The 18,161-nt window shown below is 36.7% G+C and overlaps 1 protein-coding gene across 5 annotated transcripts in view; it reads left to right on the top strand.

The window, feature by feature from the left end:
• LOC128873085 (neuronal acetylcholine receptor subunit alpha-7-like) overlaps nt 1-18,161 on the top strand; it is a 163,823-nt gene that overhangs the window by 116,022 nt on the left and 29,640 nt on the right. For all 5 annotated transcript variants that reach the window (XM_054116360.1, XM_054116359.1, XM_054116357.1 and 2 more), the window contains one exon: nt 10,367-10,476. In XM_054116360.1, coding sequence (XP_053972335.1) covers nt 10,367-10,476 — 110 coding nt within the window. The remainder of the gene's footprint in view (nt 1-10,366; nt 10,477-18,161) is intronic.

Below are 18,161 nucleotides of genomic sequence, written 5' to 3'. Positions count from 1 at the left end.
TCCCTGAACTTTGTGCTTTCATTCCATTACGTAAATACACGTTATTTCTAAATGGTTGGTCAAAACTTTGTGCGAGAGTTGCACGTGGTAAGATAAGGGGCACAGTTCATCATTCCCAGGTAGGTGGCCAGAAAATACTACTTTCTGAGTTTGTAACTGAAAGAATCGATTCACAAGAACCATTCAAATTTATATTTATATATGAGCTGTTCATTGCACAAATCCATTAACTCCATAATTGTTAAGTAGTGAATTGTTTTTTGAAATTCTCTTTATAATATGTATAAATTCAAATAAATCAAATTATTTATCATCAGTCTGTTAAGCATGTTAAAATAATATGTATTATTAATCGTTGGTGTACTGTTTAAGATTGTTGCCAGAATGATGTCGTTAAAGCTTGTTAATCTAGCATATTAGACAATTAGCCCACTTTCTCGAAACACAATTTACGAGATTTAACAAGCTTTCATGAAATTGTCATATCCTACTTCATCTTTGTGTCTCTACTTTCGTCGCTGCCGTCGATTCAGTCCCATGTGCCTTCTGACGAACTTCGTGACGCGGTCTAATTAGGTCACTCGTCTGAGGAAATAGAGGTGTAGCTGTGAAACCAAAGATATTTCCCGGGGCAAACATTTTAGGGGAGCAACGCAGCTTCTCCTAGCTCAAGAACATAATCGATTGATTTACTCCAAACAGTTGTGCTGGTAATTTGAATTCAATCTAATCTTCGAGAATTCAATCAGATTGAAAATGAACTGTTCAATTTGCTGTAAATATTGATAGAAAGTTTATACGAAACACGTTTCGCGATGTACTATACAATGAGTCTCCAATTTCGAATTGAAATTTGTAAATTTAAAGCATTTTATGCGAAAAATTATTATTTTTAATAATAAGTACCTCATTAATTACCCCTTTTCCTTAGAATTTATTTGATTATGTTTTTCCTTTTAATGGAAATATACATATTCATTGATACTTTGAATTTTTTATTAAAAATATTCAATAAATTAAAATTACAAATGATTGTTAAAAATAGTACTCTAATCCAGGATACGCGTCTTTGGTAATATTTATCGACAGTAATGTCTTCCTCGTTGAACCATAAATACTCCATCAGAAGTATTCCGAGCATTGGCATTGTATGAATCAACGATAGAGACGTTTGGTATTACAATTATTCGCAATTATTGAACAAAATTTAAATTGATGGACGTTCCGAAATAACATTTCCTTGGAAACGACAAACGGGCACATCTGTTCCATCGGCGTAATGAGATATATTGATCACTAACGACGTCATTGTCCGATGGGAGATCACTGTATGTTCCTTAATTTTCACAAAATAGATACAATCTGGAACGAGGCGAACGCTAACGTATTCTAAAGACTTTGCATTTCAACATAATCTTCTCATCGTCTACTGCATCTTTCCCTCTGTTCTTCGCAATCGGACGAACTTTGGGGAACGCTCTAATTACGTCCTTCAACAAGAGAATGGAGATTTAAAATTAGTTGCGAAACCAGCGATCCGGTTTCCTTCTACAGCAGCGGTTCTTAACCACCGTCAGGATAAGTTCAAAGAAGCCTTCAAATCTTTTTTCTGTTCAATCCACAGACACAAAAGACACAGGACGGTTTATAATTACGAACAATTATGGTCGCGATTTTCTAAGGTATTCGAAATAAGAATTCCTCAATTTATTTTGGATATTATTTATTTACTAATTTACTGTTGAAGTGATAAAACATTCTGATCAAAATACTTTTGAATATCGAATGAAGAGACACTTTACCTCCTACTTGTTGAAGTGAAATATATAAGTTGAAGTCCATATATAAAAAGAATATAGATGAACTCTATTGAGAATCATGTACATTAAAAAAAATATATGATGATTGAATTATTCAGTCGATTAAACCCTGAGAATAAATTGTCCTCCTATATAATATTAATTGTCTGTATAGGGAGAGAATACTTTCTATTCTCAATTAACAGTTCTCACCGCAAACAAACGCACAGCGGATTATTAGGCAGTCAACGTTTCCAACGATGTTTCTAAAAGGTTAATGCGAAAAGTTTCCCCCGCGGAGGACGTGAAAGAATTTTGCCTGGAGCTCTTTAAATGAACTTCTCGAATAGTTCGGAATCGCTGCCCCAATTCCAAGGGTGAATCCAACTAATCAGTGTGCTGGTGTATACATGAAACACGCTACCGCCATTCGAATCTTAAAGCTTGCTGACGTTTTAAGTGCTTTTGGTAGCCCCGATCCGCGGTTCACTGAATGTATTCGTTAATGCCGTTTAACATCTCACGAGCAGAAATCGAAACAGCAATATCAGGCTTGAATTCCGCTCACACTGTCCAAATTCGTACTCAACTATCGACAAGACTTCGAATCGATAAGTTTGGAAGCCGACCAACCCCGGACTACTAATCAGCCAGATGTTAAATCACGCGAAAATTTAGTGCAGCTTATTAGCCACGGTTCGTTGAATCGCTCATCTTTTATTGGCGTTACGATCGCCGACCTTAAGACAACCGAACCCGTCGAAATTACAGGAAGACGATCGTTAAACAAATTCCAAGCACCCGAAAGTTAATGGGCCGTGAATTTCACAACTGGCATTCGTCGAAAAATGCTACGTGATTTTCTGAGTAGAACTGCGCTAATCGTAGGGTCGCTTATGTATTGAGAATTGTTCCGTCTGAGAGTCATTTTATTGTGTAGTATTTGAATGAGGACGTCTAACAATAAATACGAACAAAATCTCAGTAGCAGTTTTAAATATAGTTATATATTGATGTTTCATATTCATATAGAAGGTAAAAATAACAAATTCAAGCACTGGGAACAATGTACCATTACATTCATGTAATTTCTAGATATTTACGTTTTACTTACTTTGATTTAAATTACATAGTGTATTCAAGATGGTTGCATTTTTCAATCTCGCATTATTGAAATCTGTGTAGAATAGTCTATAATATTCAACAGCTGCAACAAAATACAAGCTATCATATATTTGAGTATTTAATTCATTGGTTGATCGTGTCTCTTTTAAAATGTTTAAAGAATTATAAATAAACAGAGTGTAAGGTGAGCAGTAAAGAACGAAGAGAAACTTGACGATTTAGGAATCGAATTGCCAGCAGTATTTCCAGGTAATGTATCTTCCAAGGTTATTTAGACCACTTACAGAGGAAACATCAATCCTCCCCCCAGGCGTTACTTCGACTTACGATCCATGTGATCTGTACAGCCAATCGTTTCTACCAAAAGGCGGGAAACAGAAGGGGAACAGGAATGCCAATACAACGCCGTAGATCAGGGCTTGTCGATCGTATTCGTTCATCCTAAATCAACGACTGCTACTCGTCCGTGCTCTCAAGGCGACGATAATCGAAATCACCGAGATTCCCGATTGGCGAATTTAACATGGACGCGCCATTAAGTTCCGCGAGGTTTCCGTGACGCCAGCAGCGGAATGCACCGGGATTCGAGGGACGGATACCCATGAAATAAGTCGAGACCGAAAATCCGAAGGAGGAATTACGATCCGTGCAAGGCGACGTCGAAAGTCCTTCGGCGCTTTTCTGCTTCCATTAGGAGAGCGTCGAATGAAATCTTAGTTCGATTAATTTTCCTTTCTGCTCATCTTCCGACGATTCCCCGCGCGAGAAAGTTGATCAAGCGTTTTAATTAATTCCGTTGGTCCTGATTAGTGGTTCGATTGGGACGGGACTATTTATGGAGAATACGATAATAGTTTAGTATAAATTCATTTTGGTAGCCACAGGAAAGTATCGATTCGTATTAATTGAAAGAAGATGTATATCAATAAATTTGTTATGAGTGAGTAAATTATTTTGTAGTTAAAAAACCACGCCATTTGATGTTTTCTATTGATTTTGAACCTGGATAAATAATATGATTGTATTCCGTACAACTTCGAACTTCATTTTTATTTTAAATCAATGTTATCATTTTCAAAGCAATAGTCATGAAAGAAATATTTATACAGCCTCTTCAACAATTTATTCCGTAGACTGCACTATAAGAACCGACACATAGAACTAATGACTGAATTAAATAGATATTTCTATAACAAAAAAAAAAACAAATGAAATCTTTACTCATCATTTGGAATTAGTTGAACAAATGCTTTTAGTAATCATTTAGTAACCATTTCATAGGTACATAATTAAACACTTATACTAACTACCTCAGATTTATTTAAATTAATAAATTACTTTAGTATTTTGAATAAAGTATCATTAATACACGTCATATCAGTCAGGTTACTCCCGATTGATAGCAAGACAAATGCAAAACGATCAGAGTGGCGTCGCGAAGCGAACCCACGGGGTGACTAGGGTTTTATGTTTATGAATATTGCAAGGGCTGAGACCTTGGCGCGCTACCATCGGGAGAAAATTAGGGCAAAGTTCAGGATTATCCTTCCGGGAACTGGACATGGAAATAGTTAAACTCGGGAATTTTCGCGTGCGTCGACGCATTTATATTACCTATTTCGTGGCATGTGCAGTTTGAATCTCGCTTCCTTTTCTTATCGCTGGTCTGAATTTACATTTCAAGTTATCAGCAAATGTCCGCGGAACGTGGGGCAGTTTCATTTCGCTCTATGGTTAATTAATTGTGGCAAGAACGCATTACGCGTTGAATCGCGTTGAAGATATTATACTGGCTGCTTCGTGGAATTTGGGGCATACGCTAAACTGTTTACTTTTTGAGTAGAACACCAATCGTACGATGTAAAAGACTATCATGATCGGGGAACAACAATATTTCAAGCAACTCAATAATATTTGAGCGTATAGAAGCAGCTTTAGGATTTTGTTTTTAATAAAATACGAGTTGTTAGGAATACATCCGATTTCATGATTTTAAATGGAAATACAAACGGTTTCAATTAAAGGTAAAAATGATACCGTTTGAATGTCCATCACGACAACACTGTCAAGGGTATTTTGATATTAAAAAATAAAGGCCTGAAGCTTTCTTCATATTTAAATTGATATGAAAATTGTGCTATACACTGAAAAAGAAATTACATTTTACTGTGATCAAGATTCCACACAAAAGTGTTAACGATCGGTTGTCTACAATCGTTTTCTGTTCTGGAATGTCTATCACAAAGAACGCATCTGAATTAGATTAAAAATCTATAGCCTTTATTGAAAAGCTGGATGTACACGTTGTTTGATCGCTGCTATCTCGATAGTTGAACTGCATTCCAATTCCGAAAACAATTGAATTAAATTTCGTCAAAGCATTGTCAAACTTGAGTAAAAACGACACATAGGCGTGTTAACCCGATTTTGTGAAAATCTGATCTATCTGGTTTCGTTTTATTCCTAGGTAACTAATAAAACGTTTTAAAAATAAAAAAAAGGGAATGGTTAAGCATACAACAACCGCAGGCAATGCATCAGTTATGTTTACTTCTATTATCACTCTAAATACACGGCGCTAAAAATTAATTTTCATGAAATAAATTATGCCCGTCATAGAATCCGTTTTTAGTTACACACCATAACTCAGTTTAAATTTTATTCATTGCGACCCAAACTGAATTAACGATATGAATAAACAAGATTTAAATTATAAACGTTCATACACTTTTCTGCGAAGGAAACGCTATTAATTTTTAGAAAGGTCACTGCAATACTTACTTAACGTTGCAAGTCAGTTATTTTACAAAAAAAATACTCGACGTGCAAAGGGGTTAATAATTCTCCTTTCAAGATAGGATAATCTAATAGATCCCACTCGGAACGAACATGAATGTTCATTCATGAGCCTTTCAGGTTGACAGGTACTTTCTTCGTCGGAGTCGCACAAGTTCAGAGGTCAAATTACCTTCTAAAGCTTCCCCTTTTTATGCTACTTTAAAACTACTGGAAATCTAAAGAAGATTCTTAGATAATCCTTTAATAGTTTTTGATCAAGGAAATAATATTCCTCGACAGATGTATAGGTACGAACGTACACATCCATTTTTCACTCAGCATTGAGAAAGTCAGAGCATCGAGAAGCATTTTAGTGGAATTCTTCTCAATTTTCGTTCCACGACTTTTGCCTTTTACTCGACTGCATTCGCGTTCTGATGTTCCCAGAAGATTCGTTTTCTCTGTATGTAAAGCGTACGGTGGGATTGCGAGCATTTGTCTCTCTCCTGAAGGAACAAAAGCTTCTCAGTTTTCTCATGGACAAGGAAATCCATCCTTTGTAATGTATACCATAAGTGGAAGATCCTTTTTAAAGGAAAGCAATAATAGCGGTAAAGGCGATGCTGTGAAGATTAGAAGACGCGAGATCTTTCTATGAATCATGTTGATGTAGACTGATCTTAGATAATTTATTACATTCTATTATTTTCCTTCCATTTTATTATAACCTCCTTTCATAAATATCATACTCGGACTATATGTATACGAATTATAGGGCTTGTTATATTTGTTAAACGCTCCACTGCTTCTACTGAGAAAGAGTTACAAGGCTTCCACTTTGGAGATTTAATTTAATTTAAATGAAATTAATACTCACTTCAAAGTTAATATTACTCGATATTTAAGTTTTAGTCCTAGGGCATCTGAGGGTCTCAGAATAGGAATAAGGAATCTTTCGACATTGGAATCTCGTATGGTTTTATGGTTCCTTTTAAAATTGTAAAATGAAATTTTCCTAATTATACATTAACTCTAAATAAAACACATATGGTATACGAATTATTGGTAAAAATGTAGAATATTTCATGAAGATGAGTACCTGGTGCCATTACGATCGAAACATTCTTTACCGTTTTTCAATCCGACGTTTCGTTACGGAGATACAAGCTATTGAAATTTTTAACCATGAACGCATAGTCACGTGCGGGGAGCGCGCGAGCGCATAGTCACGTGCGGGAGCACGCGCGCGCAACCGAGAGGTAAACAAACTTCGGGCACGGATGGCCCGCATTCGACAGCTCCGAATGGTGAACTTCACTTGCTTCTATCTCGGTAACGAATGATCCAATCGAAAAATGGTACAGGACTTTTTGTTTTGTGTTATCATGAACTATCTATCTCGATAGATCTTGAATTTTTATTATTATCCTGTATTGTAAAATTGAAACCTTTTTGCCAAATATCAAATATTCACGTGTTTCACTGCCTTAATAAAATTGAATTATAAATGTACTTCATTCGCCAATGCCACAATTTTCAATTTGGCTTAAAATTAGTATAAACGAAAGAAAGGAAACGGAGTTATAAGTGAAGATAGGTATTTAAAAAATTAAATAAACGTATTATTTCAATTTTTCTCGAGCAAGTTCAATTTGTAAGCCTATCATATTCCTTTGAAAAGTATTTTTATATTCAATAGTTACCCCGTACCAAGCCTAATAAAAGCCCTCTTAATTTAAAAGAGTAAAATCATGAATAAAACATGTACGCATGCCAACAGAAACTTTCCTTGAATAAAAATCAAATGGTGCTTTTATCTTTCGAGTTCCAGAGTACACTATAATCTATTTTGTAACCATATACCTTCCATAATTTTACATAATATTACACCATTCTAACTATAGCGTACAATAGCCAGTGCAATGTTAAAAACAAGACACGTGAGGTTCCACTTATGGGCCAGTGCCGATGAAAGGCAAGTTTTCAATAGAGTTAAGCAACTTCTGTAATCTGTCATCGACGTGCTCTACGTTGGATGACACATTTCTCTGGATCCCGCATGAAATTTAATGTCAACGCCAAAGACGAAATCGCTTATATATGCCGTTGACTCCCGAACCGCGTTCATTAGCCATGAACTAATCTCATAACAGGGAGGACGACGATACTCTACGTCGGCTTTCCACGCGCCTGCGTACAAATGGATATATAATAAACGGCCTATGCGTGCCGCGTAAACCATCAAGCACAGTGGCTATTATTAATTATCCGCTGGTCTACTGCATCAGTGGCTAATCAATCGGGAGTCAGTGACTAATGGGTGTGAATCTAATGGCTTACACGAAATGGATCGGGTATTTCTGGAGATAAGTATTCCCAAAGTGGCACGCAACGAGACCACGATTTCTATCTAATCGAAATCCAGAACTTTTCGAACCGAGTGTTTCTGTAATAAGGAGAATTCATGGGGAAAGGGGTTCCCAAGAAATTTCCTGTCTTAAGAAACCAGTGGAAGTTAGCGTAGTTCATAGCAGTTATTTTTCAAAACATTGAGTTTATCTCTGCACGTTTCAACTATAAGATTTTATGGGTTTCCTCGGTAATAAGATAATGTATACATGAAATAGAGTAATACAAGGCGAAATAATAAACGATCGTAAACATGGACTATTAGAAATCCAATTTTGTAGATTCATTTAATTATATTACTAATTTTGTAGAGCTATACTATAGAACAATGTATTTTACATGTATGACTACAAACTGTTCAAGTGACACCAATGAGAACCACGAAACAAACACAAGGAGCCATAAAACGAAAAATAAAATCAAGAGCGGATGATACCGCTCCAAACAAAAAGCGTTAACCACGGCATTTTATTTGCGCGTGGCTTACGGAGAATCTTCATTTGATGATTTACGATAAAAGTGATACGCGCAAGTCTAAAAATCAATATCAACAAATCCACGAGTCACACGGTGCACACAGCTTATCGATTGCGGAACGGTTTCCATCGAAATACCAAGCTTTTCGCTTGCGCAAATGCTTATTTATCCCTGGATCGATGCCATAGAATACGTCGAAAGGATGCCGGCTATCCCCTATTGGCATTCTGTCTGCATCGTTTCTTGTCTTGGCCAAGGAGAGATCGAAATACCAAAATGAAGAGCTCCGCCAAAATTTCTCCAAGTTTCCAAATCGCTTCGTATTTCCTGCGAACTTGCGCAAACTCTGGGCGAAAGTCTGGAAAATTTCCTCGAAAACTCCCGTGGAAGGTATTAGCACCCTGGAATCGACAGCCCATCGACCGACGGTGAGGGGAACGGGCAGCCAGCTATTTAATGTACTCGCGATGCCACGAACTTCGCAACAATAAAGTCTAACTACTACATCACTTACGTCACTTCCCTACCTCTTTCTCTCTTGGATTCCAATTTCGACGTTGATGAAACCCAAAAACTAAGGCGTATAAAAATAGTCGGATGACGGTAAAAGACTCGAAAAGCCTGCATAAATCATGAACAGTGTACCTTCAGCCCTTAGACAACAGATTTACTATCTGCAAAACATGATAAACTGGAAGCCTTGGTCGCCTTGGAAGCCTTCGCCATATGTAGTCGAATTTGCATTGTATAAGGGTTTCTGCTACGTGGTCTAGCGAAATGATACGAAGGAAATTAGAACTGGATAAAATGATTTTAAATTGAACATTATTTCGTATAGTGAATTAATTGTTCTGGTGGCATTGACAGAATTGGAATATTTTACGTTTCTAATACCGAGTACTGACGAAAATAATACAATTCTGAAATATCAATGTTGTAAATATGTAGTGTATAAACTAAAAAGATTTTCATAATTTTTTCATAAACAGGAATAAAAGTCGAATTGACGTGGATTCACGGCAGCGGTCGCGAATGTGTTAATCATTTGACTTGCTGACCATGATATGCTAACGGATCTTCTTCTGTTGAATCACTTACAGGAATTTCGAGACAACACATCAGCTTGTGTACCTTCCAATTTTCGAATTAGATATAAACACGTTTACCTCTTGCTTGAACTGAGCGCAAATTGAAACTCGATATGTGATTGTTCATCAGCTGTTGGACTTGCTGTTAGAGGGTGAAAATGATACTAAGGGGAGAAATTTGTAAGATTGAGTTTCGGCGCGTGATTGATGGTCGGGTGGGCTACGGTCGTACAAGATTCGCAGATAGTACTTTAACAAATACGTAATACAGTGAACATTAACTAGATAGTATTTAACAACAATCAATTTTGAAACGTAATTGTACCCTCTCTACCGATATCTTAAACCAATCAAATTATTTAGGAATTCAAATCAAGAGATAAAAAGTAAGTTTAGGAATTAAGAATTCATTAAAGAACTCTATTTTATTCTAGAAATATATTTATAAAATATTCCTGCTGGCGCATTGCAATTGATTAATTGGATTGAAATAATTCATCGAGAAATTGTACTCTGAATTAATTAATTATAAACCTTTCCAGAGGAACGTTCTAAGGTATTCTTGTTGATTAATTACCGTTAATTGGCTGGAAAGAAATAATTCATTGTAAAACCGTACACTGCATTAACGAGCCCCGATGATAGATCTCCTCAGGGGAATATTTTTAAGATACTCTTGTTTAATTACAGGAGTGGAATGACGTGAACATGAGATGGAACGTGTCGGAGTACGGGGGTGTGAGAGACCTCAGGATCCCGCCACACAGACTTTGGAAACCTGACGTTCTCATGTATAACAGGTAATCTAACCCTGCCATCATCTGCTCAATATTCATAGAATGATCTGTTTGATTTTTATACGCGTTGACAGGCACAAAGGGTATTAAAATTCTTTTAACGAAGTTTGCACTGATTTAAAAACCAAAATAGCTATTGTTGAGGCAAAAAGAGTATGATTAAAAGTGTAACTCATGAATAGTTCGCTTAATTGTTGGCTGAAGTAAAAGCATCGTAACAAAATAGTTTTCCGAAACTCTACATTAGCAAATTTACTACGCTTGATCGGAGGGATAAGTGCATTTTTATGGCTTCATCAACGTCTTCGTGCCTGTGCTATCGTTTTCAATACACACCAGTTTTAAAGACTTTGTATTGCTTTTATTATATCGACTGGATGCATTTTAGTAAAAAAATACGATAAAATGGACATTAAGTACATTAAAACGAAATGATAAAACTGTAAAGCAAAATTCTACTGAAGTAACTACTGAAACACAATATATATTGAATAATATAATGGTTAAAGAGATGTTGGTTTAATGGTACTGTTGTTTAACCAACGGATGTTGGATTGTATTTAATGAGAACGTCATTTCAATGACGAAGCACAATAATACTCGTTCTTGCGTGAATGATATTAATATTTAAACGCGATGTTTGCGCGTGATTTGGAAAACCATTGAGTAATTAGAATAACTGCATACTGTTGTAATGATACGTTGTATTCGGTATATTTACTCTGTGAGAACATATTGAAATTTACAATAAAGTAATAAACCGAACAATAATACCTGTCTGTAGATGTAAACGTTATTCAATTGTTGCATGTAAATATTCTTGACAGGTTTGTGAAAAAATTCAATAGAAAAAACTTTGAAGGATAGATCACGCGAGATGTGATTTTTATTAGATGGTTATAAACCACTGCGAGAGTTAATGATAAATGTCAGAAACCATAACGAGCAGATAGACATTTCCATTTCTTTCAAGGCAACATTATAGTCGGTCCTACACCTTTGATCTTTCACCTGAACATGACGTCGTCCACGGTGGATATTAATTTCGCAATGGAATTTGTACGCGAATACGAAATAAGCTTTGTTTCCGGTTAGTTAAACTCCACAAAGCAAATTACTTTTCTTAGGAGTGGGGTCCGATTTAAGCGCGGCTGCATGATATCTGAATCTGACAGCAAGAACGTCCCGTGAATACATAGTTTATTTCAAACGATGAACGATACAGTGCAATTCAGGTTCTTCGTTAACTAGTTTCTCGAAACACAGGGAGTAATATTCATGAGTCTTGGAAAATTGATTTCAAACGTATCGATCGTTAGAATTCGAATTTTATATTGTAAATATGTAACGACTATACATGTATCTGGGAATGGAGGGAATTCTGGAAAGAAATAGATGTCACATGGAATATCTATACCGACGATAAATCTAGAATGTCGTTTTGAAGCACCGAAACCTTGTTCCTCAACTTTACAATGTCGTCAGCAGAAAGGCACCGTTCTTTTTCCAAAATATATACTGTCATTCCAATGTTCTTACTCTTTTTACTGTTCCTCCAGCAGGCAAGTTTAAATGAATCCGATAAAAGGGACCCGACGTTTTCCAAGTGTCAACTCTTTGCTCGATCAAAAACGGTTTACGTGGCGTGAATAAATCTAGAAATGTCCCAATTCACTCAAAACAGATAATGTTTTAGGTGAAGTGCAGACTGGGGCAGGTTCTGCCATTTCTTAAATTAAAAAAACACTGCTTTCCTATTTGAAATTCCAATTTTAATATTCTCCCATCGAATTTTTCTGACTCGTCTCGTAATGATTATAATTACTGTTCTTTTTTTAGTTGCAACAAAATTGTAGCTCTTCATACTTTTTTAAGCAAGGAGGGACCGTTTGACAATTTACTACTACTTTTATAAATTTATATTCAATTAAAAAACATTCACGTAGCTTTGCAAACAATTCGTTAAATTTAACTGCAACACTTTCTCCTGAAGATCAATCCACTACAATGAGCAGAAGCGTACAATAAATAATCGCTCCTTCGTGACTGCATAACAATAACTAACCTGCCCGCGAGTTAATAATGCAATTCATCCACCGTAACTCGGAAATAAATAATATAAAATAATGGAAAGCTTTAATATTACAGAATAAATGGCTGGGACCCACGAAAATTAACCGAACTCGGTGAAGTCGAAACGGAATTTAACGTTAGTTGAAATTTGTTTACCGTTCGCAGTGTCGACGCTCGTTCGGTGAGAGCAGCGTAATTTCTCTTCGGAATAATTAGTTTTACAACATGAACGATATATTTCCTGCGAGCCGCGCACCGGATCGTCCATTCAAAGTGAATGGACGCTGACCAACTTCCGTCGTACAATTGGCCTCAAACGCAGGGATCGGTATTAATCTCCGTGTGCACGTAGGTTGCCGTGAGGTCACTCGCAAAGATGGTGCATGCCTGAATCGCATCGAGGATCGATCAATTAGCCGCTTTGTCGCTTCGTCACAGCGCGTTCCTCGCGTGCTCCACTTTTCATCGGCTCTGTCGAACGAGGAAGTAAACGTTCACGTTTATTATGTTGTACTTCCCCGACGGCGATGGATACCGCCGCTGCAAAATATATTGAACGAAAGGCGACAAAGGCTGGGGAAACAGTCGAAAGCCTCGACGAGATTACGCTACGGAGACCGTAAAAAATAAACAGAAGGTGGATGACAATCCAATAAAGTTGCATAGTAAAATAAAAATTATTCTTAAGAATAGACTGAATCGTTAGTAGAAACTTTAGTTCACTTTAAAGTTACAGCAATTAAGTTACAGAATTATTAATTTAACTATTGTCAGAAATTAATTTTTAACTGTACCATAGCAAAATATATGATTGTCACTGATATTTAAACGAATAGTAAACGTTACTGTATACATTATAAACGTTCGATTTATTCGAAGACGTAAATTTTAATTGCATCTCGAAATTTCAGATTGTCATTTGAAAAATAATAAAACGGAAAATTGATTGTACTATTTATAAACTAGAGATGACAAGGAGTAAAATCAAATCATTTCTTTCCCTTCCTACCTACTGAAAATTATTGGAAATACCTTCAAACCTCGAAATTTGGTAGTTAGTCTAATGCACTCAATTAATGCATTTTGCCATTACCTTTATCGAGTACTGATACATATGCGAAATGATTATTCTGGAAATTGGCAAGTAAATTTCTACTGGGGCTAGTGTTGAACACAACCGACACACCACAAAATTGTTGCTACGTGAGTCCAACGGCCGACAACACGTTCGCCGACTTTGTATGTATTCGGCCGCAATAACCGATGATGCTTGATTTGAGTGCTCATTAGAAATGTATAACTGCTGCCACAAATCCGCGGTTTAAATTTACACCAATTACATCTGTTCATTGTTTAACGGTGCACTAGTTAGGGCCATCGTCGGAGGATATTGTTTTAGGCTGAAATTTTTTTTAAACGGCAGCTTCAATATTCGATCTACAGTTGAGTATACTGAAACTTGGGAGCAGTTGTTTACGGTTCAGGATCAAATATACTTTTTATAGCACTTTTACTTTCTTTTTATTCGACTCTTTGAACGTTTTTACATTATCCACAACTTTCAAAATACTTATGTTAAGTTTGTGGAATAGAAAGAGTAGAAATATTAACAAAGTGTTTTTCTCCTAAACAATATTATTGTATAAAGTTAAACTCTGGTATCCTGTTTGACTACCGAGTAGCTTCCTAAAACCTCTGCCATTAGATAAACTTGGTTAAGCGTTTAAAAGTTGCAGGCAGAACAAATAGGGGTGAGATTGGCCCGTGCGTCGAATCGCGCAAGGAAAAAGGAAAAGAAAAATTTATCGAGACAGTAAATTCGTTAAGAGCGATCTAGATTCTGAACTATCAGAAATTCTTGGTGACTGGTGCATGGTGCAAAAGTGGGACGCCAGGCCAAGTGGGTCAGTCGCATTAAAAACAAAGCCACCGCCACCATTCGAAGAGAATCAAGGAAAGTATCTCCCCCGCGCGGAAATATATTGTCGGAAAACGCTTGCGGCCCCTATTGTTTTTAAGTAGGTAATGTATCGATTCCAGCTCGCCGTCGTATTTGTCGAATTAAAAGTTTAGTTTAAGACGCACTAAACAGAGCGGAAAGAACGGACTGCCCTCCAGTGAATCGTGTCGCGCATTCGAACAATATTTGCGCGTTCCCCGTTAGGCTATTTGGCCGAGCTGACTGGTCATTTTCATATGCAACCCTTTCCACTCGGATGTCTGATGAAACATCACTGTCTAGGAAACTTAGCGATTGTACAAAATAAACTTACGCGAACAGAAATTTTTTCAAAAGTGCATGTTCCCTCAGAAATGTTTCGCTATTCCCATTTTTCTCTCCTTACCAATTTCATACTAACTACCATTTCATACCATTCATACTAACCACCAGAAAGAACCGAAAGAAGTGTTTAGCGTAACAAGAATGAAAGCTTATATTCCTTGATAAATTTTCCATTTTCCTTTGGTCCCTTTTTTAGCAACTTCACGCGTGGAGTGCAATTCATCTCACGATACTTTTCAATTACTACTGAAAAGAACTGAACGACGTGTTTACGATGAAAAAAATAGCAGCTGCTTTATACGATTCAGATTCTTTAAGACCATCATAAACTTAGTCTCAATTCAATTTCAAATCTGATGTTCTCCCAAGTAATAAGGTGCCCTGTGGCTATAAGTTTTAATATCTACAGTGAAGAGGTCCTACTACAGCACGTTTTTATGGAAACTATTAACTGCTTCCCATGCAAGAAACGCCAGATACCAATTTTACTTGGCGATTTTTCCTTAATATTTCTACCTTACCAGATGTCCAATAAATCTCATAATGTATTACCATCTTAGTCGGCAATTTTTCCGTGAAACAAAACAACTCGCGATTTATCGGGTCTTTCCAAACAATACTAATCGAGACTTCTGATGACAGTTGGAGGAATCGATTAAAGAATATTCGAGAAATCTACAGCATAATTAAACGAAACAAATTTTAGTACAGCGGCGAGATGACCTGAAAAATAATGTTTCCGAATTTAATTAACATTTCGAAGTATCCAAAAATACACAAACGAGTAAAGCGTGTAATTATTTCACTTCGTGACGACTGTAAAATATAAATTTAATCGTTTCACGTTACGCCTCCCAGATGATTTTTAAGCTCTGAAATTAATTAAACTAATGTTGAGCATACATGGCCATCAATTATGGCAGGGTGTCATTAGGGTCACGAGGTGAAGCTCCTCTTACTGTCTGCCGCATGACATAAAGTAATTTCCTCGAAAACAGGATATACTAGAGTGTCAACGAGAAATGAACGGCATTTTTCTGGAAAATGCGACACGATTTGCAGTGGATCCTCGTTCCGGTGAAACGCCCGGCACATAAACTTCTGCCGGCATCTACATGGCACACGTGCACGCGTTAAACTTACCGTTTGCGGTTTTATAAATATACTACTTCAATAATTTTGTCACGCGAAGCTTCCGCGTAACGGCGCATCTCGGTCGGAAAATGGCTGAGAAAAGGAATACGTGAGAAACTAAACGAACGTTGCGAAGATAACGGTTATCAAATGTAACGTGAAAACTTGCTAGAATTATACGAAAATGGAAATTGATAAATGATGAAGAATATCTCATCTTACGTTGTATTAAAGATAAAGAAAATATGGAAATTTCTTATCATAATTAACCTCACATTTTTAATAGATCCTGTACTGAGCTTTAGTTTCTGTTGTAATACTACCCCGTTTCTTGTTGAAATGATCGAGTTATGACGAGCTTAACAAGTCTTAAAGAATCGGTAATATAGAGCACTGGACAGATAGATAGGACAGATCGCTTTGTAGGTAATATGCATAGAACACTCTATCAGTAAATCCTTTGATCAGTTAGAGTTCTGTATCATCGATAGAATGCTCTACATTACCGGAACCGAGTGTAGGACCCCTAAACAAGTAATTCTCCAATGCAACCCGTTACGAGCATCGTGATTGCCATAACTAGCATCCTCTACCACGTATAATTCGTCGAGCTCATCGAAATAATTACAATAGATCAAGGAGGCCCAGAAATTTATCGTCCTTAACAAAAAATGGAAAAATAAATCACGTCGCGATAACTCAGTTATTTTTTTTTTTTTTTGTAACGAAGTCATCTAAAGTCGTTTGTTTAGGCCTGTTCCGTCCAGCAAGTACTTGTCAATAGCAAGACCTCGCATCAATGATACTTCGTCTTGCCTTTGAACTTCCATCAAAATCATTATATCATTTTGTACGCACTGAAAAAAATCTATCAAATACTACCGCGTAATACTGAAACAACGTTAAACGGTACAGCGTTAAGCGGGGTCTTACTGTATAACATACGATATTTTCATTGTCTAAATCCGATTTGGGCTGAAATAATGGTTTAACTCGCGTAGCACACCGAGCTCAGCAATTCCAATTCTCGAATCGGTATTTTCGCTTAAAGCGTCCCCAATTTATGAGTAAAATGAAAATAAAATTGTCATCGCTCGGATGGCGCAATGTGACCAAATTTCGATCGTATTTTCGTTGGATTCAATGTTTAACGTGCATAGACCCGAGCGTACGTGTCGCACGTGCTGACATATGTGGACCGTTTGCGGTCCCAGAATCTGCTACAGTGGTAACTTCGGCTGATAAATTGGCGTTGAAAATCTGTTCGGAATATCACTTATGAAAACTGCCACTTAAGAGTTTCAGCAGTTGGAGAAATCGTTACGATAGCTATAATTTCCGTTGCGAGCAAAATTATGCGAGTGCATTAGGTTCTAATATATAACATATTCGTTCTGAATTGAATTTCAACTGTCTTGATTTGCAACGTCAGAATGTATAACGTATCCTTTCTCCGTGATACCTAAATGCGAGTGTTCCTATCGAATCTAAAATCATTTTTCATCTGTCTCGTCACAACCTTGATTTAGGATCTAATAAATTCTGACGACGCGGACTAATTGATCGCAAAAGGTCCTGATTAATTCCCATTCATCCAAATGTCACGTGCCGGTGATCTTTCATCGTGGCAACGCAATTTGGCAAAGAAATGGATATTTACCGTCGCAATGTTTCTTGTGTATCTGGAACGCTCCTGGAATTATGTGAGCCCCGACGCGATTTTCATAAATTCTGTTCGCGTTAATTACGATCTTGGCACTGGGAACGAAGCCTCTTTTCCTGCGATTCGTCCATATTTTATCCTTCTAACATTTTTCTCTCTCAACAGTAATTCTAAGCTTTGTCTGGGTCTTTGGAGAAATAAATATTGTAGTTTCGATCATTCTCGGCATTGAAAAATTATACGCAATGAATACGAGGAGTGGAAGGGGAGGGTAAGTATAAAAGAAAATTGTTGAGAAACAAGCTGAATAAATATTGGAATAGGATACTTTATGCGTATTGCTCGATAAATTATTAAAATCAAACAGAATAAATTCATTTGAATTATTTTTTGCGCTACCATAGAGATTCTACATTTTTCAAATATTCCAGGTGCTTTCATTTGTTTTTACATTTTTGTGAAAAATGTCTGTAGTGTTCCAATGGCGATGTTGAGTATCGAACGATAAACAAATGGTTCCATCTAGCCTCGAAA

The sequence above is a fragment of the Hylaeus volcanicus genome, chromosome 3, assembly GCF_026283585.1.
Source record: "Hylaeus volcanicus isolate JK05 chromosome 3, UHH_iyHylVolc1.0_haploid, whole genome shotgun sequence".
NCBI classification, from domain to species: domain Eukaryota; kingdom Metazoa; phylum Arthropoda; class Insecta; order Hymenoptera; family Colletidae; genus Hylaeus; species Hylaeus volcanicus.
The sequence above is the reverse complement of the archived record's forward strand: the minus strand, read 5'-3'. Positions and strand labels throughout refer to the sequence as shown.